The 15,835-nt window shown below is 32.7% G+C and overlaps 1 protein-coding gene across 1 annotated transcript; it reads left to right on the forward strand.

Annotated features, from left to right (window-relative positions):
• The first annotated feature begins 3,441 nt into the window (after positions 1 to 3,441).
• Positions 3,442 to 15,426, forward strand: LOC126745577 (UDP-glucuronic acid decarboxylase 1). Its single transcript, XM_050453479.1, has 8 exons — positions 3,442 to 3,610; positions 3,672 to 3,904; positions 4,035 to 4,320; positions 9,065 to 9,178; positions 9,236 to 9,423; positions 9,478 to 9,610; positions 14,725 to 14,902; positions 14,951 to 15,426. The coding sequence occupies exons 1-8, from the start codon at positions 3,553 to 3,555 to the stop codon at positions 15,012 to 15,014; spliced, it is 1,254 nt and encodes a 417-aa protein (XP_050309436.1). The 5' UTR covers positions 3,442 to 3,552; the 3' UTR covers positions 15,015 to 15,426.
• Positions 15,427 to 15,835: the final 409 nt, after the last annotated feature.

A 15,835-nucleotide genomic window follows, 5' to 3' on the forward strand; every position in this document is an offset into this window, starting at 1 on the left:
ATCATAAATTTTTCGAAAGCGGACACACTGAAATGGAATGCGATTCCATACATTCCAAAATTGAGCAGAAAGCTAAGCATGTTGCTGTATACATTCCTGAAGGTTGGGCGCAAGTAATACGAGATGCTCGTATGAAACCACGCCCATTTGAAGTGAGGAGCAGAAGCTTTGATGATGTTTATGATTTTAAAGAATTTGCAGCGCAAAAATTTGAGATGAACAAAATACCATGGCGTAAGGTTTGCTGGATTCGTTATCTTAAATCGGACATGACGAAGGTGTTTTACAAAATGGATTTTGAACAAGAATTTCATGACATAAACTGCATGAAAAAATTTGAGGTCGACCAAAAACAGCGGAGTTAAAAAAATCATATGAATGTGAGTTACCCATTGCGAAGCCAAAATATCAGGATTTACAAAAAATGTGTTCTGATTTAACAATCCCAAAAGTTCATCACAGTTTTTACAAGTCGCTAAAAATTAATAATAATATTAGGGATAGATTACCAGAACCAGATGACAGTAAAAATACTAACTCAGATGAAAATTAAACCATTTCACTTTATACTCAAGCTTATTTAAGCATATGAATTTAGTTCCTTTTGTATTTTCAGTATTTTTTGAGAAAACCTTTTTCGTTTTTATAGTTTATTTTGCCAATGATTTAGAAGTTTAAGTAGTTTTGTTTTCTTAGATTTATAGATCCCGAGTTTATCCTAGTTTCCCAATGAAAATACACATGTTTATTGATATTTCAAATCAATAAAAATATTGAAAATCATTGTGTCTTTAGGTTTTGTAAGTGATTTGAAAGAAAATTTTGCAATGTCAAATCCACGAATTTCACGTTTTGGAAGGTGGGGGCCAATAAACAGAAAAAATAATAAGCAAGTCATAAACTGTCAAAGTAGATCCTATGTCTCCCAAGAAATGAAATTATTCCGACAAAAATCTGAATTTTCACAGAGTATCAAAACCTTCAAATCCAAATATCTCCAAATCACGATTTTTCACATTCATGGTTTTGGCATTGGGCCGACGATATTATAAAAATGTTTGCTAGAGACCTAAACCGCAGCAATATATATCTCCTAAATTCATAAACTTTGAGTTTGAGTAGTAACGTAATGAACTCACCGACAAACTATGTAGAAATTCTTTTAGCTGCACCGACTATGGATGAAAAATTCAACTATAGATGCTGTGCTACGAAAACCCATACTTATTATGCATGCGTCATCTCTTTTAATTTTACCACCGTAGTTCTCTTAACAGGAACCCTAATAGTCATGAATTACCCTAACCTACACAGAAACTATATTAAGTCGGAATTAGACCGTAAAACTGAAGATCATACTTATGCCCTTAATGATGAGAAGGCAAATATTTCTAATCTTCAAAAACAAATTCACATACAGCAGCTAAAAATTACAAGACTAAATGACCACTGACCTGGAAAGAGAGGCTGAAAAGAGTGATAGAAAGATGGTCGAGGCTCTAAAAGTGAAATCTCAATAAGCTTTGGACTTGAGACAGCATAAAAATGACCTCCAGGAGCTACAAATTATTTCAAAGTCTGAGAAAATTCTTAAAATTAATACAGATATTGCTAACATAAGTAAGTTAATCAGAGACAACCATACCTACTAGAAATTGCTTTGTTGAAAAACAAACTGAACACGCTCCTTGAAGCATCTGCAAGATGTCAGCATAGAAATTTGACAGTGCTACAAATATTTCTAGAAGCACTACGACTGCTATACCAGACCTCTCTATTTCAAAAATTAAATGAATCAATACAAGATTCAAGTCCAGGTGATATAGAATTAATATTACTATTTCATGGCATCTAACCTCTCAAAATATCTTCCACCCACCGTACTTCCTGAGCATTATCTAACCCATATCTATGTAACAGAAACTTTCTTTTTACCCACTGATACTGGGAATTAAAATCCATATTCAGAAAGATAAAGCACATAACTTCCTAGAGGATAGGACAGCTTGCCATTAAGTGCAATTGAAACTCTACCTACAAAAGTATCATTCAAATTCTATTATAATTTATAGTGAATAAGTCTTTTAGAAATGGTCTTTTTTCGACTTGTCTTAAGAGGGTTAACATTGTTCCAATTCACAAGAAAGGTGATCTGAATGAACTTTGCAATATTCGTCCTATAGCAATGCCTCCTGTGCCAGGAAGGCTCGTGGAGAAGCTGATTAAGGTGAGGGTTGTTTCATTTTTCAACAGGCATAAACTGCTTGATCCGCACAGGTTGCATTTCTAAAATCTAGAAACACAAGTGATGTTATATTAAGCTTTGTTCGAGAGCTGTATCAGGCTCAATACATGACCTGTATCGCAGCTTTGGCATTCTGTGATATGTCGAAAGGTTTCAACTGCGTGCACCATCCAACCATGTTACATGAGGTGAAAATTTATGGCTTTCCAGGAGTCGCTCTGAAGTGGTTTTGCTCTTATCAGATTGTAAGCAGGAGCCTCCTGCTATTCTTAATGTACATTAACGATTTGCCTAGATTAAACAGTAGTGGACTTTTCAGTTTTTGCAGATGATACAATGATACTTTGGTATGACAAGGATACTCAAAGGTTGAGGTGTGCCATTGTTCGCGATATGCAGTGTCTGGAGGAATAGTGTAATTCCAAGTCTCGTGCTCCAAAACTAATATTCTGAACTTTAAGTGCGTTTAATTAGGTGACATCTTTGAACAATAAAAGCAACGTACTTTAGTATGACAGTAGTGCAAAGTTACCGAACCTGTAAGCCACATACTTCAGTTAAACAGGAAACTCTCTTCTGTCGGTTCATTCTGGGGATCCTGTTCAGAATACTTGTTTCACTCAGTATTCTTATTACAAAAACGGGCATTGTGTGAGATGTGTTGTGCTAATATGCGACAGTCGTGTTCATTTCACTGTTCCTTAATCACTCTGTCCTAACATTGAACTCCGCATTTTAATTCTGGAGCCTGTATGTCTTGTCCATAGAAAGTTTAGATAGAAACTGTATTTTATTCAGCCATATATAACACAAAACAGATTTTTTTGCTACCTTTATTTATATCAAGGCAAATTGTATTTTATGTTATTTCCTTAAATCTTTACATGTCCTATATTAGTTTAAATTAATTTCAACCTCTATTATTTTATAATTATATGCAACTTAAAAGTAAAATAATAGTGAATGTGCTTTGTACACAACATTATTTTATTAGTTCCAAATAAAGCTACTTTTTGACTAAGATTTAGTAATATATCATGTGAGACATAGTCAAACGCCTTTGCCAAATCACAAAACATTAAAGCTGCAACCTCTCCCTATCGTCTAGCAACATCAAGTAAAAACCAGAAGTAATAGGGAAACAAAAGAAGAAGATGCCGCTAGAGATAAAAAGATGAAAAGTTAGGTTAAGTATTTATTTAGAAATTGAGAGCTGTTATACCTTTGTCAGTATTTATTTTGTTAATCCTTTAAAGATAAAAAAAATGTAAAATTCTAGTTTAAACCTTTGTTAAAAATGTGTGACAATGATGCAAATAAGCGTTCGATATAAATATGTCCTTCTGGCTTGTGTGGCATTGGCAGGTATTTATTTTTAAAGTCGAAAATCGTAGCACAAATATTGACAATATTCATCCCCCCAAAGTGCTCCTGATTTTATTTAAAAACCTGCCGAACGAAGCTCTAGACGGAAGTGGAAGGTCAGAAACTACCAGGTGGAAATTCCCAGAGGATTTAGATCATGCCAACTACCTGCTTAACGAAGCCTATAGGAAAATTGAGACACTCGAAGGGAAGATCATTTCACTCGAAGGCAGAGTGCCAAAAACTTATCCTGACGTAAACTTCCTGAATTATTTAAAAAGGAAAAGGATCCTGGTGAGCTGGTTTATACTAGTTTTAACTAATCTTCCAATTTATAATTTTGTAAGGAGTAAATTGGCCAATAAAAATTTAAATATGCACTTTTGTTAACCTCAACTAAATTTATGTAATTTTTTTATTTTAGGTGACAGGTGGAGCAGGTTTTGTGGGTTCTCACCTGGTAGACTGGCTAATGCAAGAAGGTCATGAAGTTATAGTGGTAGACAATTTTTTCACAGGCAGAAAAAGAAATGTGGAGCACTGGATAGGCCACGAAAATTTTGAGTTAATTCATCATGACATTGTGAATCCACTTTTTATTGAAGTGGATGAAATTTACCATCTTGCCAGTCCTGCCAGCCCTCCACACTACATGCATAACCCTGTGAAAACTATTAAGACTAATACTTTAGGAACAATAAATATTTTAGGTAAGTGTTATTATATAGATCTAGCTAAATCATCAGCATCAATATTTAATCAATCAGCAATGAATGACAAAGACTACTTATGATTGTACTCAATATATTGTTATACTTTGAACTTTGTATTTTATCGCTGATGTTTTGTATGTTGCTTTGAAAAGTTTTAATTTTAAAATGACAAAGTGTAAAGTCATGTATGTAAGCTTAACTGCCAGATTTGGAAATGACATTCTGCTCAATCAGTCATTTGCACACTAAGTGGATTTCATACAAATAAACGGCAAAAAGTAATATTAATCAGAATTAAGGACAATCTTTATTAATATTAATTCACTACTACAGAATTGCTATAGTGTCATGACTGTTGTTCTGCATAAACTCTATTAGTATATATATTTAATCTCATTTACAGTAATATATTTGAAGATATCATGCATCTTAAATATTTATACTGCATCACCCTCTCAATGACATTGTTATCAATATCAACAAAAAAATATTGTAATATTAGACTCAGAGATTTATTAGTTAGCTAAAAATAAGTATTTGCTATTTCAAAATAATTACCATATCCAAATGTAGCCTAACTACATTCACTAATTTTTGATGAAATCTTAGCCTAAAAACTTAAAATTTTCTGTGTTTGAATTTGAATAGAAGACATGGAATAGAATAGTTTATTAATAGATTTACAATTATTGCTTTTTAAATAACTAATAAAATAATATAAACATAGCAGTGCAAGAATAAATATTAAATATAATAATATAAATCCCCTAGATTAACATATTACATAATTTAAAATTATTTGACTATACAAAACATAACAAATCAGATTAAGACAGTGTCAGTCTCTAGTGTTATTTTTAACTTCTCTTTTAAACAAATTTATACAGGAGGAAACAGGGCCGTATCTGGACCAAAATTTTGGGGGGGGTTAGGCCAGTGACATTTGAGATATTAGGGATAAAAAAAACTTTAATTATAAATAGGTTTTACTAAAAGAAGATACCAGTTTAAACTAAAAAACACATTTAACAACGTTAAAATTTTTAAAAATAGTAATTATAATACCAAACTGAATATTTCTTTGCTTTTCCCTCGCAAAACGATTTAAGACCTTTGCGGTATCAATTATAATATTTCTATGCACGCTTAAAAGGGCAAGTCCTGTTAGCCGCTCTTGACCAGTTGAATTGCGCAAATAGTCTTTTAAACGCCTTAGCGATGAAAATGATCGTTCTGATGAGGCTGTAGATACAGGTAACGTAGCCAGAATTTGCAACAGAGTATGAATATTGGGAAACAAAGATGGATTACGTGCTGATAATGCATCAAGAGCATTTTTTGGCCTTTCTGCTTGAGGCAGCTTAATCCATTTTTGTTTCCACAACTGTAGTTCTGCAGATAACGTATCTAGGTCCAAAAATTCCTCATATGGTAACAAGTCTTCCATTTTTACTATGTGTGCTTCGCACATATTTGGTACTAGACAATATAACAATGAAAGTGATTTTTCGTGATTTGCAAATCTTGCAGATTTTCATCAGTTCTTCTATAAATTGATTAAAAAAAGGAATTGCAACTGTGATTCGAAAATATTCCTCTGCAGTAGCTCCATGGCATTAGAACGATGCTGCTGTCGTGAAACTATTCTAGGTATTTTTATGCATTCTTCATCATCTATAGACTTTATAATAGCTTCAGATTTTTTACAAATATTTTTGAATTCTTAATCTATATTCAGTCTCATATTCCTGACCTGACTAATAACAGTATTCACATGCTTAACAGCGCTAAATAGATCAAAATCCACAGTCTGGAGAATTCTACATAACGGTAGAGTAAAAGCAAATAAAGTGGACGCTGTTAACATACTGATAATAAACTCACTGGTCATAATAGCTCGAAGGAACTGCAAAGCTTTTGAAGAAGTTTCAATATCTCTTACTTGTTTTAGTTCTTCTAATGTTTCAATAATGGGTTTAAAAATTTCAGTAAACCTAATTAGTCCATCATGATTTTCCACCCACCGAGTTTCACACATGGATGTTAACTTACTCCATTTACTATTTGGAACATGTTCTTTAATTTTATTTTTTAATATCTCAGTGCGCATAGCTGATATTTATATAAAATTTGCAATAGATTTTATTGTTCCAATACAATTTCTGATACTCTGAACCTTACAGGAATGGGCAAGAGCTAAATTTAAAGAATGAGCACTACAGTGCACATATATTGCTACTGGATATTTTTCTGTAATTATAGCCTGGACACCTTTAAAACTTTAAAAAGTAAATTATAGTTATAGTTACCAGTGGTTTCAATTTTATTTTACGTTATAAGATTTTCGGGGAGTGTTTGAACCCCCAAACCCCCCCCCCCCTAGATACGGCCCTGGGAGGAAAAGAAGCAATATCAAGGGTATTACCAAATTAGCAATAGAATAATAATTTAAGTAAATTAAACACTAATTTGTATTTGATCTTATTAAATAAAATAAACCTCTACACTAGTGTCTTTCTGAAGGACCAATTTTTTTCCAACAACTCTGGAGAGTCTATCCTATAGATAATTTATAATTTTCTAAGGTGGGAATGTTTAGTATGTACTGTATATCAAAATAATTAATTTCTTCTATGGGGAGTTTAAATTTATATGCAATAAACCATAGCAACTTTTTTAAAATGCTTTCGAAATTCTTTTTAATTATAAAATGGTGACCAAATATTGCTTTATTATTCTAGGATAGATCTCACAAGGTAACAGTAAAATCAGACCGACTCCTTTTCAAAAATCTCAACAGTTTAAGTGCCTTATTTGAAATAAAGTCTTAATGGTTTTTAAAACCTAGAATTTCTATTAAAACGTATAATCTTATTTATTTATGTTTAGTTTTGAATCATTGCCATTGCTTCAGTTAGAGAAGTTATTTAGGTCGGATTGCATCTTTACAGTCTCTTACAATAACCCTTAAATGACCTATATAAAGCAAATGAACAAAATTGCAGACATGTCCGCTCTGGACATATGGAACTCCAGGCTTTACAAAAATCTCCCCTGAAAGCCAGTTCTTTATTTTTATTGTCTAAAACCTATCTGTCAGATACATCAATCATGAAAGTAATGATCCATGCTAATTTTTCAATGAAGATTTTGATGTTCGTTCTATCAAACACCTTTGAGAAGTCACTTTTTTACCATATTGTCCACCATTTCCACACAGTTAATCAGTGTGATGATGGTGGATACCCCAGAATTAAGGAGTAAATGATAAAATTAATTTAACTATATTGAACATGGAAAATTGTACACTAACTCAACAAACTGCCAAACTTTAATTAACCCTTTCAGGCATAGTGGTTTTACTATGAAACCACCATATCAAAAGTCTTTATTTTGTCTCACAGTGGTTTTTAAGTGAAACCAACGACAGTATTAGCGATATCTGTTATCGGCTCGTTGAATTAAATGTTTTCAAGGCATTCTATTGATTCAATTAGAGGCTACCGTTCTTCAAATATTTCCGTCAGCTGGTTTTTTGCAGAAGTATCCAATTTCGCGGGTGTTTTTTTATTATTGTAAATTGGCATAAAATTAAGCGGTAAGTACAATATGATTAGTAGGTGTGTAGCATTACGGTTATGTTTAGAGCGATATATGTCAAATGTCTGCAAAAGTAAGATTAGTAAAAACGTTTCTTGTTATGGTTTCGCGGTGAAACCAGTATGAGTTATCTAGTATGAACATAGAATTTGATAATATATTTTGTAATTAGTGTTATTTAGTTTTGATTTGATTTACAGTTTTAATTTTTATAAATTTTATTAATCCTACCTAAAATCAAGAAAATGGTGGCATAGACTGTTTTGGCACTTCATTGATGTTTCTGTGGTAAACTCGTATTTTTTATATCGAAGCTCACCGAATGCGGAAAAACTAACTATGAAGTTATTTCGCCTTAGAATAATTTCTGGTCTTATTGGAGCGACTAAAAAAACACTCCTGGCAAAAAAAGCGTCATAAAAGAAAATAGGTACAAGCCGTATGTACCGCCTGAGGTAAGAAAAAGTAATGCTCTTTATATCCCGTCCATGGAGGATCTAGACGTTGTGCTCTATGTAGCACTGCAGTAATGCCACATCGAACTAAATGGGCCTGCAATACTTGTAATGTTGGCAAATGTCTCAATTCGGATAAAAACTGTTTTATTACGTACCACACCACATAAATTTAAGACTTTGTTTTCGGAACGAGTTTATGTTGTATCTCACAGTGGTTACCAGATAAAACCATGTCCTGCAGGATACTTGTAAATAAATTAAGGAAAAAAAATTAAAGTTAAGTTATCAGTTAGAGTATAAAGTTTTTATTTATTAATAAAAATTTTTTGATTAAAGACTTTTTCTTTTATGTGCCTGAAAGGGTTAAAAAAAACCAGAGACATATAATAAATGATCAAATATAATTTAAGGTGTATGATTAAAACAAATAAATAAAGTATGTATATTTAAAAATAGATTAAATGAATAAGGGGGATAAACTGAGTAAAATTGGTAATGTTTTTTGGTGCTCCAATGCTTTACTGTTTTACATACATATGTATCTAATTAACATATTTCAATAGAAGTAAAGAGGTCTGCACCATAATTTCTTTTCTTGCTAAAGAATTAGATGAGATCATATTCCTTAAAAAATTAATCTTATTTGTTTTAAACTCAATAATGCAAATATAAAAATACTTTAGGTTTAGCTAGGAGACTGAATGCAAAGATACTCATCGCAAGTACCTCAGAGGTCTATGGAGATCCTGATATACATCCTCAACCCGAGACCTATTGGGGTCACGTTAATCCAATTGGTAAGCAAAGTAAACTTCCATGTAAAATTCATAGGGTCCTTTCCTTGTTCTCTTCAGGTCCACGCGCCTGTTATGACGAAGGCAAAAGGGTATCAGAAACCTTGACTTACGCTTATGCCAAACAGGAAAATATGCAGGTCAGGGTCGCTAGGATATTTAACACTTACGGTCCTAGGATGCATATGAACGACGGCAGAGTAGTATCGAATTTTATATTGCAGGCCCTTCAAAACGATGTGATAACTGTAATATGGTTATTTTTTTAGGCGATTTTGGTCTATTGATTTTTTTATGTTTAGGTATATGGTTCTGGGGAGCAAACGAGGTCCTTTCAATACGTTTCTGATTTAGTTGAGGGTCTTGTGGCCTTAATGGGTTCAAATTATTCGCAACCGATCAATGTGGGAAATCCCGTTGAACATACCATAAATGGTAAGTTTGTTTTTTGCTTGGATACCAATTTTTACGGGAAGAAAGTCACACTTTCTGAAACGAAACGGCCTTTTTAAACAATTACTTGTGACTTGAAAAAACTTTGTTAAAACGCTTTTTTCTTAAAGACGAATTAAGTCAACAAATGACGTTGACAGAGATCAGAGTTTTGAAAGTTTTCTTTTTTACTCCAAGGAGTCACATACTCACGCTTAATACACACAGTAAATTGAGCTTATGAGACCTGCAATCATATTTCTGGTTATACTCGTTATACTTCGGGTTACGAGTTTTGTTTTCGGATGAAGCAACTTTTTGTTTAAACGTTGTCGTAAATCGGCAAAATTGTCGGTACTGGCCAGTGTCAAATCCACACTGGGCAACTGAGGCTCATACACAGTACCGTAAATCTATTAATGTTTGGGCTGGTATCGTGGAAAATAAAGTAATAGGGCCATACTTTTTCGAAGAAAACTTAACAGAACAACGCTATTTGAATTTTCTTCAAGAAGATCTTATTCCTGCTTTGGCTGCCGTACACCCAGACGAACAAGACCCTGCTGTCCCGACAGATAATTTGTGGTTTCAGCAAGACGGCGCACCGCCACATTTCTTTCGAGATGTCCGTAATTACAATTCATTGAGTAAAACTGAAAATTGCCTTAACTCGATTTCACATTCACTGGTAATTACTCTAAGGATAATGGAAAAATGTTTTATTGATTCTTCATTGACACCAGTTATTTCGGCACTTACATAGCTACGGTTTAAAGAAGAAACGCCCTGATTGATTCTTAAAAAGCATTTAATTTTGGCTAAAAGACGTTTTGCTCCACCAGAATTTCATTTCTTGATAGAAACTTTTAGTGACTACGTTTACTTAGAATTAATTTTTTTTTAAATTCGTGCAAAATAATTTCGTAAAATTTATTAAAAGCTTTGCATCAGATTCACTGAGCTCATATTTAATTTCAACTTAAAACACAAACATTTATAAGTAGTCTCAAATGAGTGACCTTTAGAGCCAGTAATCCATATTCCAGCACTGGGATTGTACAAACTACTTGTAAAATCACGACTCGATCTCGATACGATCACGACTTCGAATTCGATCGCTACTCAGTCGTGACAAGAAAGGTGATTCTAAATTTCAATCGTCGGCTAAACTCGTTTTATTCGATTTGATTTAGGTTTCTTGGTATAAATTTGTTATTTTCCCTAATATTTGACAGATGGAAACGTCAATTGTCTTTTCTATTGATAAACAGTAAACACTAAGAATTTTCATTTATTTTGTTAATTTTTTTCGCCTTCGTCTTTTTTTATTTTAATATATGCCTGTATTATTTCTTTAAAATAAAAAAGTGTTGTTTAAAACCACCACTATCCATTTGAAAATAATAATTCAATTCATGGAAAATCACAAAAACTTGTTGTGTTCATTCACTTTTGGTTTTAATATGGCAACATGGGTGCAATCAATAGGACCTATAACACCAGGGAAATTGGATCTCTCCATAAATGTTAATTTATTAATTTCTCTCATCTCTTATATTTGAAAAACTAATCAGTCAGCAAGGTGATAATAAGGTGTCAATAATTTCAGTAATTTTATGGATTCAACGACTTGCAGTAGTTTCGCTAATTTCAAATTTAAAATCTTGTCCAATGCTTCTTTGGTAATAATCTGTGGCATAAAATCTTGACATACTCAAACTGCCCATTCAATAGTAACTCTACTTCCTCTGCCTCTATTATTAACAGAAGGTTGTGGAAAATAGGGTCGAATTAAATCTATTAGTTGTTGTGTTTAAGAAAGCTTCTTGTTATACTAATGAAAACCTGGTATGACTATTGGTAAACAATAAATGAAACAAATACGTTTAAAAAAGGATGCTGTCACATTATGCACGTATTAAAAAAGGAAGAAGCTATATCGTCTGGTGTATACGATATACCCAAGCGTGTCGTCGACAAATCGTTAAAAACTAGGCAATCCGCAAGACACTCACGACTGAAAATGTTATTTAGAATCAGTCATAACGAGTAATCGTGTCGAATCATGATTTTAGAATCCCAGCCCAGATCCTAAAAAAATAGTTTTATCCTATTTAACCCAGATATGCCTACTGTACGTTTAATCGAACAGTTTGCAGATCGATATTCTAAAATTTTTTCCACGTGTTCTGACACTTGCGGATAGATGGCATACTGGTAGGCATACTTGTGGTAAAGGTGAAAAAACAATTTCTAACCAGTTGTATGTCTCATAATGGATAATCCAATCGACTTGCGGCCTGTCGGGTAAGTAAACTTTACGGTAATTGTTATATTATTGCATGATATTTTACAAATGAGTAGAAAACATGTTTTTATGACATTTCTGCTACTATCGCATAATAAATTATGGTTTCGGATTCTGCGCAAGTCTCTAAGATCGTGTGAACGTTAAAACATACAGAAGGCGTATAGCTGAAATGATCAATTTTTTTTATAAATAGAGACTAAATAATAGGTGTTTTTTTAGTGGTCTAACCTTGAATGATCTTCTTGCTGAGTTAGAAGAAGATATCCACACGAACTCAACTAACGATATTGAGATAGTAATTCTTCCACCCACAAATGCGAATGATGATTTCACGGATGAAGATTCAGGTGATGAGCAGGAAGTGGCAATCAATAACTTGCCACCATCGCAATTACTAGCAGAAGCAGAATTTCGCAATAAGGATCAAGAGAGTGAAAATATACAAAGCCAAGAAGAAATGGAAAAACGCCAAGAAGATATGTGGGATGAGAGTGATAATTTGCCATTGTCACATTTTTTTAAATCAAAGTCCAATAAAAAAAAACATATAAATGGGAAAATTTCGATATTGACAATAACCAAACAAATATTGCTTGGATACCAGAATTGACAGCTGCAAATGAAAGTTCCCCTTCGCAGCTTTTTGCCAAGTTTTTTGATGAAGATGTTATAAAGTTCTTGGTAGAATTTAGCAATATGTATGCTTCAAAACGGAACAGAAAAGCTGATATAAATTGTGATGAAATAAAATCTTTTTTAGGAGTATTATTGGTAAGCGGCTATTCCTCGGTTAGTAGAAGACGAATGTATTGGGAAAATTCAGATGATTAGAGGAATATTTTGATTTCAAATTCTATAAGTAGAGATAGATTTGAATACATTATGTCTAACATTCACTGCTGTAACAACGATACCCTAGATACAAGTGAGCGTTTTGCAAAAATGAGACCCCTTTTCAACATAATAAATAAGAATTGTTTAGCAAATGCACCACATGTTGAGCAGCATAGCATAGATGTATGCTATGGTACCGTACTTTGGGAGGCATCCAGGAAAACAATTTATAAAAGGAAAACCGGTACGATATGGGTATAAACTTTGGGTCGGTACCTCATTTTATGGCTGTATCAACTGGTTTGAACCTTATCAAGGCGCCAAATCAGAAATACCGAAATATAAAGAAATGGGATTGGGACCTTCAGTCATTTTGAACTATGCTGATATAATTTGCTCAAAAATAAATGCCTAATATCATCTTTTTTTTTGATAATTTCTTTTCAACCATTCCGTTAGTTGAAGAACTGACCAACAGAAAAATAAAAGCCACCGGAGAGAGAACAGACGAGCAAATTGTCCTTTATCATCGAAAAAAATTTTTAGAAAATCAAAACGAGGCAGCTGGGATTTTCAATCTACAAACAAACGTTCCATCATAATTGCGTCCTGGAATGACAATAATATTGTAAATGTTATTTCAAATTTTGTAGGAGTACAACCAACTTATACAGATACACGTTTTTCACATGCCGAAAAAAAACGTGTAGGCCTTGAACAACCACAAGCTATTAGAGTATATAATAAATATATGGGGGGAGTTGACCGTAGCGATCAAAATATGAGTTTCTATCGAACGGCAATTAGAGGCAAGAAGTGGTATTTTCCTCTTTTTTGTCATATGTTGGATTTAGCAATACAGAATGCCTGGGTTCTACATAAGAAAACAGAGAATGGCAAACTAGATCATCTAACGTTTCGAAGGAGGATCGCTAAAGCATTTCTTGAAGCTAATTTGGGCCGAAGCAACCGTAAAAGATCTCGGCCATCATCCCTGGAAAATGTCAATTCAAGATTTGACCGGATTGACCACCTTGTTGATACTCAAGAAAAGCCAACGCATTGTAGGGTTTGTCATAAAGCAGTTTCTGTGATCTGTAAAAACCTACCATACACCTACTTCCTAAATTTAAATTAGCTAATTTAATAAGGGTTTTTTTCTGTATTTTTACAATAAATATTCTCCCATAAAAAATGTTTTATTTACATTGCCTTTTAGACCTCAAGTGCCTACTGTCCGTTTAAACGAACACCCATTTTATGGTACAAATTTTTTAGGAAAAAAATCTCTTTTAATGTGTAAAGGTAGATTTAAGGAACAATATACCAAAAATTTAGAAGAAAATTTAAGAAAATATATTTCAGGTATATCTGGGTTAAATTACATAAAGTGTTACTTTGTTATAAATTCGTGAAATAAATAACATTTTAATTTACAGACAGAAAAAATCGACAGATTGTCACTACTGTTAATTACGATTAACGAGCACACATAATAATTGAGGTATTTTTGATACGTGATATCGACATGAAAACATAAAAAACGCCTATGCCTAAAATAAATAAAATTAACTTCTAAAATGGCACTTGGTGGCATCTAAATAAAATAAAATTTTAGTATTCATAGACGTGAGTTTTCAAATATACTTTCTTTGAACATTGATATTTTAAGCCAGTCTGTAAACAAATCAAAATGAATTGAATAATCTGAACTACTTACCAGTCAGTGGCTTTCGATGGCATAGTTTTTATTTAAAACCTGTTTACTTATATAAAATTAAAAAAAATATATTACTATCTTTAACAGAACCTTTTATGCGTCTTGATGGTAACTAAAAGAGAAATCACTGGTATTTTGTGTTGTTTGATATGATTTGTCTGCTGCTTTTCATTCCGATTATTGCAATTCACACAAAAACCGATACTTTATTTTTCCTTTTATACCTTAATAAAATCACTGAATTAATTCTAGAATTTGCGTCAATAATAAAAAATCTAGTGGGTGGTCACAGTAAAATCATACACGTGCGAGAAGTGGAAGACGATCCGCAAAGAAGGAGACCAGATATTAGTAGAGCCAAAAAGTACATCGGGTGGGAACCTAAGGTCGATCTCAATACTGGTCTGCATAAAACTGTGGAGTACTTTAGGTAAGAATCCTTATTGTTTAAGCTGCTAATATGTATATACTATTTTAGACAAGAATTGAAAAGGTTTAAATACTCCCATAGTAACAAATTCAAGATCAAAAAGCCGAGCTAGGGAAGAAGACTTAATGCACTGTTGTTGGTTACACCCTGTATATAGTGTTGTTTTCTTATTGTTGATTCTGTTTGTTGTTATGGAAGCGACCCTTTCGAAGAACGGTTTGGCGGAGGTTTGTGATTTTTCGCTTAGAGATAAGTATTTATAACAAAAAAGTATAGACCGCAGTTCAAAATCAGCCAACACTAACTACAAAAATGTGTTTTTTTTTAGTTTTATTGCTACAAGCCAGAATATTGTTTTTTTTTCTGAAAACTGTATTTTTTATATATTTATTATTTGGTTTCGTACGGAACCTGGAGAAACGTTTTTAAATTGACATTTCCATATTTTCAATGTTTGTATAGTTATATTTATTTGCCTTATTGTTGTAAGTATATATTTTTAAAATAAACTGACAAAATAAATAGTTTTGCCTTTGTTTTTTTAAGTTTAAGGCAACTCAGGGTGAGGATAACGCCCGTTTGATCTTTATCCTGACTATATCTACATAAAAGTTCACCTATGGCCAACCCGCTTTTTGTTAACCCATCATATTATAAGTACAGTGAAACTTCTCTAACTCGAATCTTCAAGGGACAGACTAAAAAATTCGACTTACAGAAAAAAAACGCCTAATTAAGGGGTTATTGTTTATTAGTACCAAAAAAAGTATTTTCTTCGTATAAAACTAAAATTTTGTATGTTGTATGTGTTACATAATATGTATGCATATCAATATGTTTATAAATTTTGTTTAAAGAAGTCAGTTATTTTTTTTTGTGTGAAATTTTTCCTTATCTATAAAATCTTCTAATAAATTTAAAGAATTGTGTATT

Source organism: Anthonomus grandis, chromosome 16 (assembly GCF_022605725.1).
Source record: "Anthonomus grandis grandis chromosome 16, icAntGran1.3, whole genome shotgun sequence".
Taxonomy (NCBI): Eukaryota; Metazoa; Arthropoda; class Insecta; order Coleoptera; family Curculionidae; genus Anthonomus; species Anthonomus grandis.